Source organism: Charadrius vociferus, unplaced genomic scaffold (assembly GCF_000708025.1).
Source record: "Charadrius vociferus isolate BGI_N301 unplaced genomic scaffold, ASM70802v2 scaffold102, whole genome shotgun sequence".
Classification (NCBI taxonomy): Eukaryota; Metazoa; Chordata; class Aves; order Charadriiformes; family Charadriidae; genus Charadrius; species Charadrius vociferus.
This window is the reverse complement of record NW_009647212.1, coordinates 2,259,107-2,284,166: the sequence shown is the minus strand read 5'-3', so window position 1 is coordinate 2,284,166 and position 25,060 is coordinate 2,259,107. Positions and strand designations below refer to the sequence as shown.

Below are 25,060 nucleotides of genomic sequence, written 5' to 3'. Positions count from 1 at the left end.
ATTTGTATTTTTTTTGACTGCAGATAATTCTGCTGTGATGTGCTGTTTGAGGCCACAGTAACACAGAACTGTATCCAATTTGTTTAGAATAGACATCCGAACAAACACAACTGGGCAATATTGTATTTTCATAACATTTTAAAGTCAATATGACACAGCTCTTCTAATAGAGAAAAAAACCCAGAATAAATAAGTGATCATTAAACCCTGCTATTAAAATTTGCACAGCCACATAGCAGCGCCCTTCAACATGCTTAATACAGATGGGTGAGATTCAGGTGCCGTTAAGTGCCTTACCAGAGGTCATCTGATAAAACTGTTCTGGTCAGAAGAATTATTCTAAACATCTTATCACAAATATATGCTGAACCTGAAATGATGATATGAATTTCCACTAATTTTGAGGAAATATGGGGTTTTTAAAAATAACTTTTTTCATAAATGATTGTTGCAAACTGAAGAACTTAAATCACAAATGTGTCTGCACAACACTGTATAAGGACTCTCATAATATTAGGACAAAGGTGATTTCTGAATACTTTTTTCATCATTAATAATGTTATTAAATGTTATAAAAAAACAAATGTCAGAAAAATTCCTGTACAGGGGTAAATAAGCTCATAGCAAAGATTAATGTCACAGGTCTTTCATATTTCAGGAATACCATAAATTTAGTTTAGGACGACTGCAGAAACAAATACAAGAGAATAGCATAATCCCAGAAAACCTTTGGTGTACAAGTTACATAAATTAACTCAAGAGTTCATTAGACTCACTCTTGGTGCTCTTTCATTTAAGTATTTGGCAACAGCTGAATCATTAAAGGGTGCATCACTCCTATAGCAGATGGAATTACTACTGTTCAAAACCGAAAAAGAGTGGAATGGAATTTACCACAGAGAAAGCTGGTGTGTTTTTGTAAAACGTTCTACCGCTTCCCTCTTTCTGCTTGCAGCTTCATATCACTGACAGCAATGTTAATGGAATCTTCCTTGGTGGCACTTGTATCAAAAGGAACCATTCTTTTCCTAAGTGCTAGAAATGAGTCAGACAAAAAAAGTAATTAAACATCTTCAGAGAAACACATACATTTTGCTGATTGACCATCAACATTGATATGAAACACATATTTTGTTATACAGCTTCATAATTTACACAGCAAGTAATATGGTATTAATAAATATTCAATACTCATAATGCTATCAATTAAGAAACTGACTTATTTTTCTAGAGGAAAGATTTTCAGGAGGAGAGTGAAATCTCCTTCATTTTCAGAAGAATGAAATCACCATGTTTGGTACATTAATATAACAGTGAATGATTATTTGTCAGCATGAAGTTTTTGGTATTGGTCCAAAACTATGCTACTGTATGCTGTTTCAACGGTACCTCCTGTGGTCAGTATTCAAAGTAAAGTGAAAAACGATAAAGGAAATTAATTGCTAAACTAAATCCATTTGCATTTTTCAAAGTGATGATGTCAAGCTTCCAATCATTCCAGGTTCCTATCCTTGAGCAGCCTTAGAAGGTTTTGTTCTAGAATGAGGTCCCAGAGCATCATGATGTTACAATGTCTTTTTACTTCTAATTAAGTTACTTATTTATACAGGTCAATATAAATAACTTATGAAAAAGTATACATAGAGGGATAAAGACAGACATCGGCATATGTTGCAGGAGTTAATTGTTATGACAATAAAATCAACATTCAGGGCAACTTGTTTTTAGTCAACCATGGTATCATTCCTACTGTATACCATGTTGACACAAGAGTGCTGTGTATCACCAGAGCCAAGTGGTCAGAGAAGACTGATCCCAGCTACAGAAGTTGGGAAAACTGGTGGCTATCTTCTTCTCCATAAAGTCACAGCTTATGAAGCCCTGGAACATAAATTCCCAACAACAACAGAAAGCCTGAAAGCCATATGGCTTCTGGGAAACCATCCAGGTTAAAACCTTGAAGTGATGAACCGTACAAAGAGAAAGGCAGGACCCAATTCGCAAAGCTAATGCAAAGCATGTGTAACTCTAGGGATCTTTGTAATACAAAATATAAGAAGAATACAGTGGCCATGAAAAACAATTTCTGAGGATTACTCTTTAGATAACAACTAGTAATGATTTTTTAGACTAACCATTTTGGTCTGATAATAAACCAGACTGCAAACCATGTCTAATGAATGCTTCCTTGTATAAATTATTTTCTCTGGTAAACTTCTTCCTTTCTAAGAAAACGGGTATAGAAATAAAAGCTTATTCCCATAGTATCTTTAAAATAGTTTGTTATGGAAAAGCTGTTATAATTGTAAAAATTATACCAGAAACATGAAGACCAGACATAAACAGAATGTCAATTACTTTTCCCTGAAACTGCCTGCTGCATTGGCAACTTTTTTGCTAAATACATATATGGAAACAGATTGTTGTTCCCTTATTTATTTTTTTATACCTTTTGTCCCTCTTTCTTTAACCAATTTTAAACTTAAATCCCAGGACCCCCCTCACAGATAAATTAAATTACACCAAATGTGTCTGCTCTTCTCAAGTCATAAGAGACCCACATTGGGAAGGGAGCTGGTAGTATTGACTCTATAATTAACTCGATAAGTTTCATGAATTTAAAGAGATGGAGTGGGGAAACAGTAAATCACAAAGGTTTGTGAACTGCTCCAAAAGGTAAATGAAAAAAAAAGACCATTCTTCTGTTTCAGAAGAATTAAGGAGATAAATTAATCACAGAAAATAGGTTATGACATTTATAGGTAGACTTATTAAAAGCTACAGGAGGTTTGGGAGCAAACGACCTCATATTATACTTAGCTGTCAAAGTCTCAAATTATAACTAATTAATATCATTACTGAAATTAAAAGTTCGTGGCATTTATGTGACTAACATAGCTGATTTTATCATTTGCCACTCACTGGCAATTACAAGAAAAGCTCCTAACTGCAGAATTTTCAGTGTTCTCAAGAACTATAGCAACAACTTCAAAATACACATTTGACTGGTGTAAATCAGGTTCAGCATAAAGGTAAAACATTGTCACTAACGAACGTCTGTGGAGTAATTCACATACCTTAGTTTCATAAGCTACCACAGACACCCACAAAGGGCTGCGAAAGATGTGATGGGACCGATGGGAAACCTATGCCTTCCTGGAATCACAGATAGAAGCATACTCTAGGACATCTAAAATGACATCAGGCATCTTCAATGGGCACCTGACTTGCTCTCATACTTACTTACTAAGCATAAAGAACATATAATAGCACTAACTTTTAGGAGAAAAGAATCAGGAACTGAGAAATTAACAGCGCCACCTTTATTCTATCGGATAAATCAAATCAGGGACAGGAGAAATATTTTATGCCTATTTCTCTGGTTTAGCTTCAGAAAATTTGACTAATGGATTTTTATAGAATACAAGTAAGAAACTAAAACTCTAAACATTTTTGTATCCCTTTTTTCCCCCTTAAAAACAAATAGGAAAAAGTGAAACACATTCACTGTTTTCTTACTTTTTTTCTTTTTGTAAAAAATTATTATTTTTAAAAATAGTTCTTCACCATCTGGGCAAAAGAACAAAAATGAAAACACTCTCAGTACCATTCTGGGTTTTGGAAAATATGAAATATGATGATCAGCTTAATTTATGATGTGGAAAATACCCTCCTAAAAGTTTTAAGCAAGAAAAAAGTCCCACAGCCATGCCCAAACATGGTTTCAAAAGAAGACTTCCTCAAATGCTGAAGACTTTGCAAATATTTCACAATGATCAACACTGAATCACTACAGTTTTTCATTCATCACTTATTTTTTTACCTCCAGAAAGCTTAGTGCTGGTAAAAATCAGTTGAATCAGAGAATAAATACCCCGAACTGGTTCATCATATAGGTATTCAGATCACATGGATCCTATTTCTCTGACAACTGCCTAAAATTGATTAAAAAATACTAAAGTAACAACATCCTAGCAAATTTCATTCAGGTTAAGTAATATCAAGATACTGTAATATTGTAGGAACATTTATGCTGCATCTTTAAATTTCAGCAAGTTTTTGCAGTGGAATCACAGAGTTGTTGAGGTTGGAAGGGACCACTGCAGCTCATCTAGTCCAACGTGCCTACAAGATATGGGTTATTTCTTTTCTATACCCCAACCAGGCTGAGCTGTACTTTGACTTGCAAGAAATTGACAGGGATGAGGTCAGAGAAAATGGAAAACCAACTCTGAGTCAGGGAAAACTCTTCCTGACATACAGATCATAGAATGGTTTATGTTGGAAGGGACCTTGAAGACCATCTAGTTCCAATCCCTCTGTCATAGGCAGGGACACCTCCCACTAGACCAGGTTGCTCAAATCCCCATCCAGCCTGGCCTTAAACACCTCCAGGGATGGAGCTTCCACAACTTCCCTGGGCAGCCTGTTTCAGTGCCTTACCACCCGAAGAGTGAAAAATTTCTTCCCAATATCTAATCTAAATCTATCCTCTTCCAGTTTAACACCATTCCCCTCGTCCTATCACTACATGCCCTTGTAAAAAGTCCCTCCCCAGCTTCCCTGTAGGCCCCCTTTAGGTACTGGAAGGCTGCTACAAGGTCTCCTCAGAGCCTTCTCTTTTCCAGGTGGTGAGATGGAAGCATTTGCTCTTATGCTTTAATCCCACTATTGTTATTCAGTATGCTCTGTAAAAAGATAGTAATCACAACCCACAGATTCTGAAAGGAAAATAAACCAATTATCTTTAACCTCATCAGATCAATGAGGACGTACTGGTCAGCACTAACATACTGCAGCACTCATTCTAAGATGCAAAGGTTTGAAAGTGCAATGAAGCCTGAAATAGGACTTTCCATTATGCAGAATGCAACTTACTGAATAGGTTCCCAGTACACAAGCTGGCTACATTGAAAAGAAATGGAAGGTGTTATCCTTCTGAAGAAAAGTATTCTGATATCCATGTGTTGATATGCTCAAAAACAATCATACAAACCTTTTTTTTTTTTAAAGTTAGTTTTGACACTCATGCAAAGGTGTGCCTGTACCAGATAAAGATCTAATATATCCTATCTTTTACTGAGCAGTTCCTAGCTGTATCAGAGATCCTTGCATGACCACAAGTGGTATACGCACAAGGGGATAGAAAGAACAGTTAGAAACAACTATTGAAGTAGAAGCAGAATTAATGAATTCAACTTTCACTGTTAAACTGCTACACAAGCACGAAATTGACTGGTACAAATGAAAGATCTGGGAAAGAATCCTTGGCTAAGGATGTCTCTCTGGTCCCTAAAAAGATACACAGCTTACACAAATACGATTCTTCATGCAGAGATTCAGAATCCAAGTCCAGCCTTTTTTTTGGCATAGGTTTGGATGTAAAACAGAATATATTGCACATTCCAGTTAAAAAAACCCAAACAACTATCAGTGGGATGTAATGAAGTACTTCGTAGACAAAGGCATCCATCCAATCTCTAAAGCTAAAACACAGGAATACTCTTAAGATGGTTCTAGCATTTTTTTTTTTTTGTCGAAAAGTAGTGTCTTACTCTCTCAAGTGAAACAGCTTTAAAAGAGGACAATACATTACTTGTAATTTTTTTCTGTGAAAAAATACTTACAACCTGAATCTGAGAGCAGTGAGCTGGACAAAAAGCTGTTCTGAGTTTGCCAACTAGAAGAGGGAGCAGCGGCTTCTACATCAGAAATTTCAGCATCCATTTTCACATCCTATGGCAGCCAAATAAAAATAATTTTTGTCTGTTAATATTAAGCAGCTGTAAACTTTAACAAAAAACACACAGTAGCACACAGAGGTAGATGCTGTGATTTCACATATGCTAGAAAATACTGATTTAAATTCTCAGAATTCTCAGTATTGCAGTTAGGTTCAAATTAATTTGCTTATGAATTTCATGTCCATTTCATTACCACAAAATCTCTGCAAAAAAACTGCTTTGCCTTGGGAGCATTGCAAGTTCTTGTCACTACAGTAGGTCATAAAAATGCTCTTTTTTTTTTGTTTACATCACATCCACAGTTCAGAACAAAGCACAGGGGCAGGGCACACATCCGTGAATGATGAATTCCTCATCAATGAACGGTCCACATTAATTCACTGAAGTTCCACAAGCAGGTACTAATAAAACTTAAATCCATTTTCCCTGCCACTGAGGAAACTCAAACTTCATTGATTACTCATATCAAAATATCTAAACTTGCTTTCCCATTTTTTTGTGAAATCACTAAATAAAGTCTGAAGTACGATATTACTATTTATGGCTATACCCATACAGCATAGCTTTTCGGTGAGTAAAGTCATTTGGTCTATAAGCTAAAAAAAGATAATTTTAAAAAGGCCATTTAAACAAAAATCTCTGTAAATCTTTATTAGCACTGCAGCAAGTAGTCCCCAGTTGCAATACTTTCCAAAATAAGATTAAAAGCTTGGCTTGGTATCCAAATTACTCAGTTTCTTGAAATGGGAAGAGATAATAATGCACAAATGCATCAGTTCATAAAACACTCAATTTTGCTACTGAAATCTTATCATAAACAGCCTCAGGGCATTTTGTTAAAGCATCTTGCAATTTATCATTCACGCTGATACTGAGATTTGAAAACAAAATAAAATTCAGCATTAATTTAGTGATACAATGAGCTTTTGTCCCATCACCAAAGACGGATTTACTCCTATTAAGACTAATGGAATTATACATATTAATCCCCTTATGTGCTGATGAGACTTAATAACTAAAGTGTACATAGCCCAGTAACAACTTTTAAAGAATAAAAAAAAGGTTTTGTCTTTTTATTCTGCTTCTAGAAATGCGAGCTTAGAACAGAGCTTTGAAACAAGCAAGGTGCTCCTACCAGTACCTGCAATAGAAAATGGCTTTCTCTTTACAGAAATTTCAACTTACAGCATGTGCCTTTTCTCATGTGCTTCATTTACAACTACATCTGTGTTTGACTAGATGGTCAGCTGCTCACGGCAGGGAAACTGTCCTAAAATATTTGCATCTATCCATCATAACTTCTATCTTTAGTTCTCCTCCAGCTTTCTCTTTTGATTTTGCTTCAGTTTGTATTCTCATTTATTTTACTTTTATACATTATATTTATCTTCTTTTCCCCCAATTTCTTCTTTATCTACTATCACTCAGTCCTTTCTTAGTAGAAAAATCATGATTGTTGTACTTGATGGTATTCTGCCAGCCTCTGGCCCCCTTTATTACTGGAAACCTTACATTTTAACGTGTACAAATAGCAATTATGATTTTCCTGGGCTTCTAAGCAATAGGTACTTTACAGCCATCTCAAAAGACTACAGAAGAGTAGGAAGATTGAGTGGGGACAAACAAAATCATAAGAAAGGAAGAAAAATAACTGCTTTTAGGGGAACATTCAACTGTGGTTTCATTTTTGCTCCTTAAAATGAAAAGAGGCTAGGACTCAGGATTAGGTAATGCCTGTCAGAGATTAATGTTGGTAAGCACGCTGAAAGAAGTGTATTACAAGAAAGGCTAGAAAGAAGAGCATAAGAGAGGAGAAAAATTAATTTCACAAGTAATTTTATCTAAACCAGTCAATGTAAAAATTTTACAAGAGCTTTTTTTTTTAAAAAACATGCATTTTCTTATCACCTGCCAAATATCTGCCTACTTTGTATAGCAGAATCACTGTGTTGTGTACAGAGCATGAATCAAAACTATCAGAAAGAATGAACTTTAATGTCCCCAAGCCTACATTCTTCCACCAATCAATTTTAGACTCCCAACTGACAAATAGTAAAATAAAATTAAAAAAAAAATTAACAATAATGCATTTGACTTGGTTCCAAGGGAGGGTAAGAAAGGCAAGCATTAAAAAGGGTTTTTTTAGACTAAGCTAGCCTGATCACTGAAATCAGATTAGCACCCGTCTGTTACTTGTTTTTGAACATTCTGTTCTATTTGTAACAGCCGTGACAGCAGAGAGTACTGTATGTCATGCAAAAACCCAATTAGGCCTGACTAAATGGAAGCCATTAAATGCTCTCTGTTGTCTAAAGAAAGAGGAAATATTGTTTTGGAATCAGCTTTATACCGGATTCTGAATATAGAGTTCAAATCATGCAAGCTCAGTAAGTTCAGTCCGCTTAGCGCAATATTATATTCTACCATCAGCTGATTGCATTCCACTTAGCTTTTCAACATTTTCCAAATTTCAATGGCTAGTGAATTAGTAACTCTTGTGTGAAGGCAAGAGAAAGTCAGGAAACTGATGATTATCATTAGCAACAGACTGACAGAGAATCTGCCCTGTTTCTTCCTTCCAATTCTTTCTAACAAAAGAGCAAGATGGCTTTTTCAAGGAGCTTAATACCTTCTTATAACAGCAACTTACTAAGCTAAAATACTCTGTATTTATTTTACCTTTTTCACTTTTTAAAAGACCTACTGGTAAGTATGTCCTCATTTTACAGAAGGAAGACCACTATGGAGGAGGTGGGGAACACAAACAGCTTAAAGTTTTTTGATACACGGTGTGTGTGTGTGATCCTAGATTTTGAGCTCAACTGCTTAGAGGCACTGGCAAGAGGCACTGCCAAACTACTTGACAAGTAGCAGAAATACTAGCATGGTTCTTTACTTCTGATCGCGTATTTCTACCACGTCCATAAGAAATTGTAGTTCTGACGAAGTAAGACGCTATCACAACGACACACAGTGAGAAGTGATACGACAATGAACAAGCTAATATGAGGAGAAAGAAAGTGTGTTAACAATTGGAAAGGTGAACTCATTACAGGCAGTGTTTCTAAACAAGAGCACTGGATTCATATTGCACAGGTTAGGAAATTATGCTTAGCCCTGCTATCAGTCCGCTGAGTGACCTTTAGCAAATCACTTCCCCTCTGTTTGCTTGGATTGTGTTTATGAAACGGGCATCATACCGTATCTTTTGTAAAGGATGCAAAGATCAACTGCTGAAAAATCAGTATACATGATCTACAAATCAGTCACCCTTTTAATGGAGGAAGCAGGTTTCTATATTTATCTTTTACATAAAGGGCAAGGCAAAATTGAACAAACCAACCAAAAGAATTGCTGTAGACAGCAATTTGACAAAGCAGGTAAACACTTCAGAATAGTCAGACGCTTTTCTGTGAAATTTTAAAGATTTTTGGAAAGTATCCATGGCACTTTACAATGAATACAACACTTCTGTCATCAAATTTTACATCAGCCATGGCAGATACATAAACCAGAAATGCTCATGTGTAATTTTACTTTGTGTTTGTACTAGGAGTTAATATACATCAAATAAGCTTATGTTGTTGATTGAAAGTAATGGGGAAACAAAAGTGGAGCACACACACATACCTTGAACTGTTGGACTCTTTGCTTTGAATCTTCCAGCTGTTGCTGTAAAGAACTCACTATTTCTTTATACTTTGTATACCTTTCCTCAATCATCTCCCTTCGGCAATGGGAATCCTAGAAATGCATTGAAAGATCAAAATGATTTCGTAATGTGAAAAGCAGTTAATAAATGTTGGTTGGCTATTCTAAACACAGATATCACCAAGGATTTTCAGTACACCAAGAATGAATTAATTACTAACTTTCAGAGGTTGAAATACAGCCGCCATAAGAAAGCATAATGTTCTGTACAGAAAAGTAATGTTAAAATGAAAACTGGTTAAAATGTGAAGAGCCTCATCCTTAACTGGTGAATGACTTCTTGTAACTCATTCCAAAATTCAGTAACATTATACCTTCTAACAAAGAAATTCTGTAACGGTGAAAAATTAATTACAATACCGTAGAAACAAGCACTTGAAGAAAAAAAAGCATTCTCAGGATATGGACTAAACTATTTTCAAATAAGAAAACATAACACTTCTCACTGAACTGGCTAATGATTCACTTGAATGAATGCAACAACCAGACAACTTTTGAGGCATTATTAAAGATTTACTTTCTCTTTCCTTCTCCCTTCCAATGAAAACATAGGGGGAAGAACTTGCTAGCAGTGGAAAGCAATGAATGGCTTTGAAATACTTCATTCATGCATACCACTTCAGAGTAAAATATGCTATTGTACCAAAAGATCCAACATATTATTTTCAAGGAGAAGAATTAATGAAACTCCAAACTGAAATTATTTTCACAGCTAAGGTATAAAGCTTAGCTCTCTTGAATAACAATACACAGTTGTTGGTAGGGACTCGTCTCAAGAAAAGTGTCTTAAAAAAACTAAGCATCAAGGAGAAAGACAGAGCTAAAATTAAACCAAAAGAATTTAGGTTCCAATCTCATGAATGTTGGCTAAGTGATAACTACAGCAAACCAGCAAATGACAATGTCATTTCATAGTAATGTTAAGCAAGAGAGTGCAAGTGTGAAGGAGATTGTAGAAACCCCGCATTCAAGCTTCTGCTTTGCCTAGCTGAGAGGAGAATTCTTCCTTTAGCAGTGCAGAACCATCGTAAACAGAAGGCAAATGTCAACCTCTGTCAGAGCAAAAAGCTCTTCTCGTGATACCTGGAATGTGAAATTAAAACTATACATCTCAACAATATCTTTTTCAATAAATATTTTTTAAAAAAAACCCAGATATTTCAAGTAGCATGTGTGTTGCTAACTCTGTTGATGATGATAGCAATAAAATAGTGTACAATTGGTAACACGTGACCTCCTGCAAGTACACTTAGAATAAACAATGTTCCAAACAAATATGTTTCAAAAAGTTTATGACTACCTCAGGATGAGAAATTCTATATAGCAAATAAAATGCAAATCATTATGCATTTGTTGATCTGTGATTAAATACCGATTTAAAATTTATACTGCGCAATGAGGTTTCAAGTTCTTTTTTAGTAAACCACAAACTTCATGTATGGAAAGTAATAACAACATAGGCACTTAGCCACCGACGATCTAATTTGAGGCTTATCACTCCTGACAGTACTCTCCCATTACTGTCAATATGTCCCACTCTGTCCAAACAAACACACCATGCTTTGATAGTGATACTGGGAAAATAAGTGACAATTATTGCCATTATGTCAAAACAAACCAAACCAAAGCTGTAAAGCTCACATATTTTCACTCATTTCTTTAAATTGAAATAACTGGCATAATTTATTTCATTACAAAAATTTTCATTTTTTAACAAGTAATATCAGAATTCACCACTCAATACAAATATACTGAGCTGGTAACTAGGACTTGACCTGTTATGCCCAGTGATCAATGTTTGCTTACATTATGGAGCACCTCAGCCGTGTTACTAATTGGGACTAAATTTATAACCTCAAAAAAATCTGTATAAATATGAAAATAAATTTTTGTATGTTTTTGTCTATATAATATGTACTTATGTAATTTCAAATATCTTATTAACTAAGTTATCTATACATTAATCAAAATATTTTAGAACTACTGAAAGAGACAAATGAAATCTTTCTTACTCCAATATCTTTCAAATCTTCTAACAGGCTCAGTTTCTCAGGAACAGATTCCAGATGGTCTAAAGCTACTCGAGTACTCTAAAGAACAGAACACAAGATAAAACATAAAAAATTAATCAATTCTTTCAGCTTTCTCAAACATTAAAAACCTATTACATCTATGGAAACATGTTTGTAGGTATGTACATATCTGTAAATTAAACAGGTCAACAGTAAACAGACTGTTAAGAAAAAAGAAGGACAAAATAAAACACAAAGCACAGTTTCCTTAATTCCTTAATTTGAATCTCCATGAATAATTACCAGCTTATAGAGCAGAACAATATTTATTTATAATTTTGTAGCTTATGTAGCCTTCAGAATGAAATTTTCTTGTATTGCACTTCAGGGAGTAAAGTACATTTAACAAAAACATAAATCTATACTCACAATGTTTACATCTTTGTAGTTAAACACATAGTAGAAGCATATCCTTTTTTTTTTTTCAAATACAAATATGTGCAGTTAGCACTTAGCTAAATATAGAACCATCAAATTTCATATTTTGGTTTAGACATATGGTATGTACTGCTGAAAGATGAATTACCACTCTAGGGAGTGTTAGGATTGGACTCAACAACAAGATTTCACTTCCACATCAGTGACATAAAAAATCTAGTCTATAGCAAGATGCAAAGAACTGAAGAAAACGAGTATCATGTTTTGGGTTTTGTGCACAGGTGAAGTTGGTCATGCATAAAAAGCAGTCGTGCCCCATAAGCCAGATGCCTCTGGGGCTTCTCAAAGGCTGCCCTTCTATTATTTGCTGAAAAGCAAGTAGAAACAATACTGTATGTACTAGCTGAACAAAGTTGGTATTTCCTCCATGACTCTATAAAACACACTTCTTTGGATACGGTTCTGGTAACCTGGTGTGCAATCTACCAGTAATGGGCTTCATTAACCATATTACTGCCCTGGCACTTTAAAGCAAGACTGTATAAAAACCAAAATTCATCAATCCTGAAATCAAGTATTGTTATGTTGTAAAGTCTGTGCAAACTGGGTTAACTTGCCCTTAACTACAAAAGCTCTGTCTTGAAAAGTCTCAATCTGACCAATATGAAAAAAATCCCATTTAGATCCCAGACTTAAGACCTGAAAAGACTAAAACTTTCAGTCAGGATACCAGGACAAGAAAAATCAGTGGGACCTGCAGTCTACTCCAAAAAGCTGTGTTTTATATCACATAAAGCTCTCTGACAATCTTCAAAAGCAGCGCAATGAGTCGGGAGTGTAGTAATGTACTATGCTGGGTATAAAAAACCATGAAGCACCAGTAATATTAGCAAACAGCAAAAATACTTTACCAGTGATTAATACTAAAGGAACTGTCTACAGGCTTCATTGGTATAAAAGAAGCATATATCTATGTAAGTCTTTAGAGAAAAATGTGATTCTTTAAAAGCATAGCCCAGAAGTGTATTTCTTCAGTTAAAATTGAATCACATAAAAATTTATTAAAAAACTGAAATGGGACAAATAGCAATGAAATGAACACCTGTGAGCAGGCTGTTTAGCTAACAATATCAATATTGCTATATTAATATTTTATAATAATCTTAATCATATTACAAATAGAATGGATACATAAATATACAATATATTGTAACAGGTACATTAATAATTTAGTAATATAGTAAATAGTATTATATGCAAGATATATTGTACATATAAAAAGAAACATACAAATATTTTATACGTATATATTATATGCATGAATAGCAGTATTATTAAAATTAATATTTATACTGCTACTGTGACTGTCTAGTGACCCCAGATCTTTTTTCCCACATGCTGCTATTAATTATACAGACAAGCAGTTACCTGCACAATGAACTAAACAAGCCACTGCTCCTATTATTTGTAAGCAATATTGCAAATTACAATAGCATATGAAAAGATTACAATAATGTAGTATAGGAAAAGCCATTATGTTTTGCTTTGGACCAACCCCTTGCTAACTTAATTATATGATCTCTCATTCCTATACTGTGAGAGTGTACAACCAATGTCTATTCATCTCTCTGCAAATTCTCATTCTACAGACCGCTTGCAAACTTTCCCATTTGTGTTTTTCAGGCTGAAGAGTCCTAGTGTCCTTAGTTGTTCCTCACATGGAAGAGGTTTCATGCCTTTGACCACTGTTAAGTCTTGTGTAGCCTCTCTAGTTCTGCCTTTTTTAAGATGGAGAGGGGGAGTGAGGAGTGGAGAGCCAGAACTGAACTAAGTGCAGACATACCATCAATTTAGAAGCAATAACATCTGTCTTATTGTCTGCTTCTCTCCTAACAGTTCCAAACATTCAGTTTTTAAGATTGTAATAAATATGCTTTCCATAAAAAATGAAGGTCAAGTTTTATAAACAATGTGATTCATTTGCATCTCACAGGACTGAACTCGTAACCAATATTCAGTCCCAATAAACTAAATTAGGTAGTGGATGTGAGACTGTTTTTTCTGTTTCTGTAATTACACATATGCAAAAAAATTACATACATAAGAGTATTTCTCTAATTTGTATTGAGAGTTAACACGCTGACAATATTCGGACCTATTTTTATAAAAAAACCACACCTGGATAAATCAGTTTTCCAGCCACTTGGGTTGGTTTTCCTTCTGAGACTACTGAGGTTCAAACAATATCTGCCACCTTCTAGGAAGAAACTTTTACCCTTAGGTTGTATGCTAAGCTAATAAAACGGCTCTCATCCCACTGTTACATTCTGCAGTAGGAATGCAAGATGCAGCAGGAGAAAAATGTTTGGGAATTTCCAAATCTGGCCCTTTTTCCCTAGATAATTTCTACTTTTCACACAGCACAGAAGAGAACAAAGATACATTGCAGTCAAAGGTGCTAGAAGAATAACAACCCCATCATCACAGGTAAGGGGAAAGAATTTTATGAGAGGGTTGGATGATTTGTTGCTTCAAGAACAATAGGGAGAGCGAGAAGCCTACAAAATGGTGTAAAAGGACTGACCAGCAAGAAAGACCATTTTAGATTTCAGGAAGCACGGGAAGAACTGTCAAAAGAGAAACAGTAAAGCAAAAATACTTTAGTCATTTAGTGAGAACAAGAAAATAGAAATGAGACAGGGAAAATAAGGTGGAGATAATTTAGGTTTGACCCCAAAACAAGTACTTTTGCATTTCTTTCATACTAACACATTAATTTTGTCAGATTTTAAAAGGTTAATATTTTAAAATGTACAGGAATTATATCAGACTAAACATATGAAGTTAGGCCTGAAAGATAGGTAAACCACTTCCTGAAATGGGCAGCACTGAGGACACCCAGTAGGGAAGAAGTCCTTAATTGCAATGTTGACAACTGACCATGACAAATGCTGGAAAAAACCCAGAAGGAATAAAGATGCATACTTCTGCTGACTTCCAGTGAACAAAGTAGGGCAAATCAGTTTTGCAAAACTCAAAGTCAGAACTAATAAAGGTTATTTCTTCTAATATGAAACAGTACTTTCTTCTTTCTCTGCTGCTGCATGAGAACAGAAGTTAAGTAGATTTCACACTCAGCTCGTTGTGTTTGGACCAAAACTAAAATTTATTGTATTATCTTCATAAGAGGTTTTTTATTTTAATGTGTAACTTAATTTGCAATCATTTTTTTTACTTAAAAAATTCACCTAAGATTTTATAAGGAGAAAAAAAACCACTTTTCCTGTAACATATCTTTTTTTTTACTAGAGAAGAATTACAGAACCTGCAGTTTTATATTAATAATGAATGTATAAAACGCATTCTTCTTCATATTTTCAGAATGCAATCAGCAGGAGGCCTACATATTGCATCTAAAGTGTTTTTCACAGATTATAGTGCAGAAATGCTTTTATAGCTATAAAATACCTATTTCTTTTTTTTTTCAAATGCTACTATACATCTCCACTTCAAAGTAAAATTGCCTGCAGGTATCTATCAATCTCTAATGTTTCCCTCTAATAAGAATCAACCATTTCACTTTTACCACAGTAAAACAGTATTCATGCATATTTCATGCTTCATTTACAATGACCTTATGTTCATCAAAGCATTGATTTTCCACTCCATTAATTTATGATGAGATGCACTGTTTGCTGCTTCTGCACAGAGTAGCCCCTGGTACTGCATGCGTGTTTCTAAGGCTGAGAAATACACGAGAGACAACAGACCCTAAGTAATCCAAAGTTAACTACATGTGAAACAAAAATACTGAATCCTAATGTTCAGCAGTCATCCTAGTACCACACAGATCTGATGGACACATGTCCACAAAAGTTTATTACTTTGAGCACCAGCAACTCCCCTACCCCTTCAGAAATAAAATCCTTCCTCACAGGAAATAACTCCACAATTGTAACAGCCCCCAACCTCTCTTATTGGTCCAGCACCAAATTAAACCATAAATATTGGAAGTTTATGGTATATATCACCTAAAAAATTTTGCTAAAGTATTTTACTTATGAACTGCAGGAAAATATACATTTGAGATGTCACACATAGAGTTGAAATAAAGTTGCCTGGGACACCAGACACATTTAATGTAGTGGTTCCTCAGCATGCTATAAAGTATATTCAATATATAGCAATTTTTTTTCCACCTACAAAGATTTTTGCTTTTTTTTCCCCGTTTTAATAAAGACGACCCTTGATCTGGTCTCAGCATAAAAGGAACTCAGCCCCTAAGTGTAATCCCATGACTGAAACCATCCCATTTTTCAATTCTTTCTCTAAATTCCAATGTCAAGACCTCATGTCAACACTGACTGTAAATGAAGTTAAGTCAGATGCTCATCATCTGTTCTCCTTAGGTGTTTCCTGAATATATCTCCTCTATTTCATTTACTTTTTTTTTTTTTTGGGGGGGGGGGGGAAATTAACTGTTCCTTAGCTAGTCCTCATTAATTACGTTATTAAATGTAATCTTGAAAGCAGACCAGCCTTTGGGTTATATGCATACTCAGTCCTTGGTTTTCTGGTTTCACCAAGAATCATGTGGATAAAGAATGATGTAGGCTACTTGGATTTCTGAATGGTTTTTTAGATTCCTAAAATTTAAACCTAACTTCACACACAAAATGATGGGCTCCGAGCTAACCATTACTGTTCAGGAAGTAGACCATGGTATAATGATAGATACTTCCAAGAACTTGCTAACTCAATCAGAAAAGCAAAATCAACACTGGACAATCCAGAAAGGAGGAAAAAAAAGCCAGAGAACATAATTATTCCCAAGTATGAATCCACAGTGTGCTTATATCTTGACTACTGAGTGCAGCTGTGGACCTCTATTTCAGAACAGAAATAGGGAAAGGTCAGAGAAGAGCACCAAAGAATGATCAAAGCGATGAAGCGCTATTTCCATGTGAGGAATGATTAAATACAATGACTTGAAAAAACAGCACTCTTCAGCCTAGAAGACAGATGCCTGAGGGGAGAAATGACCAATTTGCATAAAATCAGAAGTCACATAAAGATAGAAAAGTTTATATGGGTTTAAGCAGCAAACCGATCAAGTTCATGAATGAGAAAGACCATGGAGGGGTTCCAAATTCATAGAAACTACATCTAGGTCCGGAAGTCTCTGAGCTTTGAATGGCTGGAATCTGAATGAATGAGTGGGAAACAAAAAGTATGTCAGTTCTGTTCATACAATATTGTTGTGAGGTCTATAGCTGGGCTAGATTGACCTTTGGTCTTAACCAGCACAGTTCCTTTTATATTCTAAAATTCTCACAGTCTTCTGAACAGTTTGTGAAGTGATTTGAACAGGATAACTCACACGCTAACATTTGCAGGGACAGAAGTGTGTGCCTTTTTCATAAAACCAATGAAAAGAATGGTAGTGTTGTGCAAATGAAAACAGAAAAAGAAAAAAGCCAAGCTTGTTAGGGGAAATTCAATAAAGAAGGCAGCAACAAAAGAATATATTGAATAATGGAGGGAAAGGTGATGAAAGAGTTTTTAGCTGGCCCACACAATTGGTCTGGTAATTGAATGAAATGCACAGCAACCTCCTCAACGTGGATCAGATGCCATATTTGTATCATTAAGGACTGCACCCTATTCTCCTACAAAAGATGGATTTAGCTGCACAGATAAAATGTGGAAAAGGACATTAGGAGCACCTGATACAGAGGGCAATTAAGTACTGTTAACTTTTTTCCCAGAAATCAGAAAGCCGTATGCCATAATGCATACAAATAATCCTAAAGAGTAATCACATCTGTCTGCTCATTGTTTAAGAGGGAACAGAAGGTACTGATACAGTGCACTGATGGTACCGATAAGAGGAAGAAACACCAATTGTACTGACTGAAGCAGTATTAATGGTATTTTACTTAACAGCAGTCTCTTCCATAGAGTGAGTGCTATTAATCTTTCTGTTTCTAAAATAAAGATTATTTACTTTGAAAAGGGGCGTTCTATGTTTTCAGAGAATGATAAAACAAATTACTCATTTTCCATGACTTCATACAATCACTTTGATGTTTAAACTGCATGCGAACAGTTAATCCTCCTATATTGATGTGTTCTTGGTGATAGTTTCACACTGTCTCAAGGGACAGATCTAAATCAAAATCAGATACCCATTTTATTTTTAGTCTCAAAGCTGCAATGCTAAACGCAAATAAATCAAAGCAGGTTTGTATATAGTCTTCCTAAAGTTTGCCTTTATAGTCAATATATTGAAAACATATAAACATAAACCAGAAACCAAACCTCATTGACTTTCAAGTACAGTTCTCCTTTCTTTTCTGAGGTAGGTAAAAACAAATGGCTATCTGTATAGCACAGATATTTTTGAAAATTAGAGCTGACTTAAGTACCAGTTAGCTAATCCCCAAAGAATACCCATAAAAAGATTAAATGTGACTATAATTTTAACTGACTGCAATGCATGTCAGCAGGCAGTTACTCACAATTCACATGAAAGATCTAATGTTCAAGGTGACCTAAGATGACTTATTTTTAAATGGCCTTAGTATGTTGAGTACTTAAATAGGAAGAATAGGATGCACCCAGCAGCTTTCCCTGTTAACATCTGCAAAACTATGCATTGTCAGCTTCTATCTCCAGTGCTAGACTGATACGCCATACGCTCTTCTTGTATACAGGGTGTGGTTCTACTTAAGAGGCCTGAGGTTCTCTTTTGACTTTCACATGCCAGGCCAATCCCATCATAGCTGGGACATTCTGTGACCTAGTATGCCATATGTATAAAGGGAACTTTAAGAGAAAACAAAAAATGTACTTTGTATCTTTATATTCAGTGTATACCTTTACTCCAATTATACCATTGTTTCGATGATTTCAGCACATCAAGAAATCAATCTACCTTTACAGAGACAGGCAACATGTAAATTTATCAAGTTACACAACATTCAAGTTCAACTGGCTTTTTTGTTTTATACTACATTGTTTCATCAAAGTTTTAACTCGTAGGATTTTTTTAAAGCAAAACCTACACTTACACTAATGAAAAACAAAAGACCTTTGTTAACAAAGCATTGCAAATGTCAAACTAACTGAACTTTTTATTTAGACTCCAGATGTTTTTGCATGGAGTGGACCACATTTAATTAAGAGAGCTTCATGGATGCTTCCTTTCCTGTTTGCAATGACATGGACCATCTCTTCTCTCATTCATGAGTATACAACATCCCTGCGGTAACTACAGGAATTGTTTACATGGAAAAATATTAGGAGAGTATTTAATGAATTTTGAGTTGTTTGATGCATACTAGCAGCTGGAAATGTGGAGGAGACATTGCGGGCTTTTGGCAAGCCAGCTCTTTGTGAATCATCAGCTAGTGCTCTGAGTACTACTGGGGGTCCACAGGACTAGTTTTTGAGAATCTGTTCTTTATCGTTTACTAAGATTGTGATCAAAGACATCCAGACATACTTACTGGAAATGAAAAAGAAAAAAAAAAAATAACACAAGAGGCAGAGTGTGTAAAGTAAAGCAATGCGAGTGGGCAAACATTCTTAAAAGGTATAATGACTTACTTGTCATTCACTCATGAATGCTATCTTCTACTTTCTGGAGCTCTGCAGGCTAAAAATCTTTACATGTAATTTATGTTAATGTTTTGTATGCTAATGGTATTTCATCAAGCCTTCCAGAAAGCATTGCAAAAATTCAATTAACACAGCCTTCATGGGAAAGTAGAAATATCGTTCAGTTTTACAGCTGAGAAAAATTGAAATACAAAGAGAAGTGATTTAACCAAGGATTCACAGCAAATCAGTGTCAGAGTAGGAAAAAAAATTAGGAATTTGGCTTATAGATTTCCCCATTTTAATCAAAAGATGCCCAACAAGGAGAGGAAAAAAAAAAAAAATTTGGTTTATAGATTTCCCCATTTTAATCAAAAGATGCACAACAATGAGAGGGGAAAAAAAAAAATCTATGGTAGCATCAATAGGTGTAACTGATGTCTGTGTTCCTAAGGTTAAAATTTGATCAAATATAAAGCATTTAAATCTAAAATAAAGGACCTAGCAGCACACTAGAAACATTTCAGTCAATAGTCCACTGTAAAATAAAATCTTAATTGGTTTTGTGATATATAGAACAAACGAAAAAAAGCATGCTATATGTTTAGTTAAACTAAGAAAAATAACTTAAAATATGTAAAGAATTACAATCTTTTGTAATAAAGATTTATTCTGAGATTTTTACTTTCCTTAATGGAAAACTGAGAGGATTTTGGTTTATTAAAATCAGCAAAATGTTCAATATTTGCAACATGTGGAACACATCTTCACAATATTGAAAGGAGCTTTCTACTTAGAGAATATAAGGGTTGCATTAGCAGTGTTGCCAGCAGGTCAAGGGAGGTGATCCCTCTCCTCTAGTCACCCCTGGCAACACACATCTGGAGTGCTGGGTCCAGTTCTGGATTCCTCAGTACAAGACAGACATACTGGAGACAGTCCAGCAAAGGGCATTTGACATTCTTTAAGGGACCGTAACATCTCTCCTGTGAGAAAAGGCTGAAAGAGCTGGGATTGTTTAGCCTGGAGAAGAGAAGGCTCAGGAAGATCTCATCAATCTCTACAAATATCTGAAGGAAGGGTGTAAAGAAGAGGAAGCCAGGCTCTTTCCAGTGGTGCCTAGTGCCAGGACAAGAGGCCATGCACAAACTGAAACACAGGAGGTCCCATCTGAACATAGGAAAGACTATTTCTCTGTGAGAGTGACTGAGCCCTGGCGCAGGTTGCCTAGGGAGGTTGTGAAAGCTCCATCCTTGGAAATACTCAAAAGCCATCTGGGCACAGTCCTGGGCAACTGGTTCTGGATGACCCTGTTTGAGCAGGGGGGGTCGGACCAAAAGATCTGTAGAGGTCCCTTCCAAACTCAACCATTTCATGACTCTATAATGGACTGTATTACTGATATCACCATTGGAGAAGCTATGAAGTTACTAGAACAAGTTGTTAAGACATGCATCATGATTATTTGTCAATGAATAAATATAAAACTGTCACCCTAACAGTCAAACAAAGAGCAGTTTAATGAAGTTTACAGAGGTACCTACATTTTGTAACCTGCCTCTTACAGGCAATCTAGTAATAAATTCTTAGGGCAATATTTTAAATATTCTTTAAGAAATACACAATAAGGTATTCTTGACTATGCTTATCTGCAAATTTAGTATTCAAACTCTCAATGCAGGTATATGTATTTTTGTAACAATGTTATTTTATTTCTTACATTAATTTAGTAATTCATTTATAAAAAATAGTGAAGAACATTTTTAATAGAGAGCAACTTAAAAATAATGCCATATATCAGTTCTTGAGGGAAGGGGGATTAGAGAGGTGACAGTAGAAATATACACATATATGTTTAGTTTGTGGACTTTGTGCAAGTACACAGCCTTAAATGAAATCCATAAATTAGAAAACATGCAGAATCTTATAAATCTATTTCAGCATTTTTGGTTCCCACTCTAAATCCCAGAATTAGACAGAAAGCAAGAAATAACTATGAATAGGACAGAAAGTCAATCGTTAAAAAAAATAAATCATACTCTTAACAGCAAAATAAATTCTTTTATAGCAAAACAATATCAAAGTGTTGGCAGAAGAAAACTAGAGGTGTCTGTACTAGCAAAAACCTAAAAGAACAAGTAAAGCACCAAATAGTAAGGGGCAGAGGATGGATAAGTAGTAGGGTGTTCAAGAAGAACGATATATATGTAGGGGGAGAAGACAACATCAAGGAAGAAGGGAAGAGGAAGGTGAGCATCAGGAGAAATGAAAGAGCTGGCTGCAAGCACCATCAGGCGGCAGAAGTTACTCGGTGGGAGTAAGCAGAGGAAGGACTTGGGGAACCTTGGGAACGTTCTCCACCCCCAGTGAAGGGAAGTGACACACCAGCTCGCCGATGAAAGGAAAGGAAAGGGCGAGGCAGGACAGAGGATCTCGGACTGCTGCTCCTCTCCCAGTCTTTTTTATAAGATCAAAAGAATGGCTGTGTTCTGGGAGGACCAGAAGGCCTTTGATGTAATGGTAGTTTTGGCAAGACACTACAGAAGCAAACCAAGGGGAGAAGAAAATATTAACCCTTAGATTCAAGATTTCCTAAACATTCATACATACAAAGTATGACAATCATGAAATAATCTCAAGAGCTAACAGCAAGATTTACTTATTGATGGAAGGCACAGAGACACACACAGAGAGACAGCACCCTAACATGGATTGTGTCAGGCAGTCACATAATGCCTCTGTGAAATGCATGAGCACTGCCACCCTTCCAATTCTTCTTTTGAAATGGGTGATCAATCAGAAAACTGATGCAAATTTGAGCCTGCTACTACACTCGAAGATTCTAATAGTTTTTACATTGCTGAGTGTGTGCAGACAGAAATTTAACTGGTATTCAAAACCTTACTTTCATGAACATAAAATATGAGTTACAACAAAATACATAAATGTTCATACTGAAAAGGAAATTTATATTAAATAACAATTTTGCAGAATACTTACAGCGTTACTGGAGTTAAACTAGATTTATGACGTTGTAACAAAAATTTGAATCATGTCCAGAAAAGTCTGATCCAAGTATTCTAAGCAAGTGGTAACCTCACTTCTGGGTTCTCTATTGGAAGCAGCAAGCTGTCTTATTGATCAAAGAATATAGAATGCATATGTTCACTGGAATAGTTGCAGGACGTGGTTGATTTCAAATTAAATTTCCCAGTCTTTTATGTCAGACTAGTTGTACTAAGGCAGAGGAACATGACTCGCAGCTTATGCTCACAAAAAACATGATGTAGTTTACAGAAACCCACTGAAGTCACAAGCATGGCATAGTAGCAGGGTGCACCTACAAAATGCACCCTGACCTCTTTATGAAAATTAGATACACTTCCCATTGTAGCTACATCTGAGAATACAACACAGACTTTTTCCCAAGAAAATCATACACCTTTGTCTATAAATAATATAGAGCGAAATCTTGTATGTAAGAATTAAACTACACTCAAGAATAAGCTAAATCACCTTATTTAAAAATAAATCGTATTCATTCTGGCAAAACATCAGACTACATAATTGATTACTAAAGTAATCAGGACAGTTACTTCTTAATAGCTATGTAATAATTAAATTCACTTTATTAAACAGTATTAAATAAAAAAAGGAGCCAAACAAAACACATAATCTCTAGGTACTCAAAACCTCAGTTTTGCCTGTACTTGTTACTCCCCTGGCACTCCTCACAATTTGAAGGATTATTCCAGAATATGCCTTGGTTCTTCAGCTCCTTTTATATCCATTAGTGAGTCTACCTAAGTACCCCTGTTCTTCCATCTTACCTTCCAGCTTCTGCTCCTGTCCTGTGCACCCTGCTGGAGCAAGAAGCAATGTACCTATCTACTGAATCATACAGTAGAACTGATCTGACTGAAGAAAACGAGCCAAAAAATCCAAAAGGTTCTTGTGATGGGTACTATTTCTTCTCAGGTTCCTTAAGGGAGTGACTAGATCAGGTGTCACGTTCTGAATGAGGATGGTAATACAGCCCTTTCCTTGGGAACCAAATGAGCTGGCTAAGGAAAAAGAAAATCCAAGAAACTGTCAGGTATAGCAGACAGGATGAGTCACAGGTAGGAGATGGAGCTTCCAGCTCAAACAGACTGCTGAGAGTAGAAGGAGCTGACAGGGCTCAGAGATGATGCAAGGCTCCCCCCGAGTTTGCTGCAACTCACAAAACCACTGAGTTAGAACTTAAGTTAATCACTTAAGCTAGACCTGGAAGCTTTATTCACGCAGAGCTCCGAAAAGAGCGTGCTACGTTCCTGTCACATTTCTTTCTTTTTTTTTTTTTTTTTTTTTTTGCCCAAGTTGCCGAGTTCATCACATGGCTACTACAACAATTTTACTGGCAAGTACAGGAGGCAGAAATGAGTAGATTGAGTAGATTGTAGAGAAAAGGAGGAGAGTGGGATGCCAAATATACCTCTCAAAATATGTACATGTACAGAGTTTTCAGGTCATTGTGTAAAACAGACTGTTTAGGTTAAAATCTTAATCTAAATATTTAAAAAATGCATTTACTGTTAGATGTACATGTTTTCTCTGTTGCTTAAAAAGGTATGTGCGGGTAGAAACAATTTCAAAAGTGACTGCAAGAGGTTTCACCATTTGTGGTAAGTCTCAGATAGTTCTGCACTAAACTTCATCTATTCCTGTGCAGACCAATTTCTTCCCAGCATTAGGCAGAGTAAGAATGCTGCAGAAGAAAATGCAGAAGAGATTCCTAACCCAGCCATCCCATGGTCTCAGTTGAAGAACAGCTCTGTAGAGTTGATGTCTTCCTATGCATTTTGTATAGCTTGTGTATGTCTGTGTTCTGACTTTTCCCTCTCTTGCCCCTTTTTGTATCTTGCATTTTGTGAATCTCATGAACTACCATCTTTCTGTCAAAATTCTCCTAAGAAAATGCTTTTTTCTACACAACTTAAACTTTTTTTTTTCTCTAAGGATTCTATTTGAATTTAATACCTTATGTCTCTATTCCATTTCCATTCTCTGTAAGCTGAATCAAATTACAAAACATGCAACTGGTTATACGTTTTTGGATGTCACACTGAGCACTCAAATAAAAGATAAGAAATTTATACAAATATATGAGTACCATAATTATTGTGTACTCATTGCTATAAATGCTGCATAGATATACAGCTATGTAGACATACACACTATAAATGTAAGGATTCTTAAGGGCCCCTTAAATGGCAAGCCTTATTCATTCTTTTGCTCAAGGTCTTTTCTATCACAGCTCATCCTGACACATTCAGACCACATAAGTATTACTCTGTATTTTCGTTTTAAGATCAGTGAAGGGTGGGAGGAGAGAGAGAGAGAGAATACTATCATTCTCAGAACTGAAACAGAGATATAAAGGTCAAACCCACTTATTATTTTAAAGTATTCACTATGAACTATCTAACATCCAACTTTTGAGAATACTTCGCAATATATATACGCAGAGCTCCCACTGAATTTAGCTATTCCTAAAACTCTGTATTGCTGAAA

The 25,060-nt window shown here is 35.6% G+C and overlaps 1 protein-coding gene across 1 annotated transcript in view; it reads right to left on the bottom strand.

Moving 5' to 3' along the window:
• Positions 1 to 928: 928 nt before the first annotated feature.
• Positions 929 to 25,060, bottom strand: part of CEP128 (centrosomal protein 128kDa) — a 125,921-nt gene continuing 101,789 nt past the window's right edge. The window contains exons 20-23 of the mRNA XM_009895894.1: positions 11,468 to 11,545; positions 9,375 to 9,488; positions 5,628 to 5,736; positions 929 to 1,035 (exon numbers count right to left, since the gene is read on the bottom strand). Coding sequence (XP_009894196.1) covers positions 929 to 1,035; positions 5,628 to 5,736; positions 9,375 to 9,488; positions 11,468 to 11,545 — 408 coding nt within the window. The remainder of the gene's footprint in view (positions 1,036 to 5,627; positions 5,737 to 9,374; positions 9,489 to 11,467; positions 11,546 to 25,060) is intronic.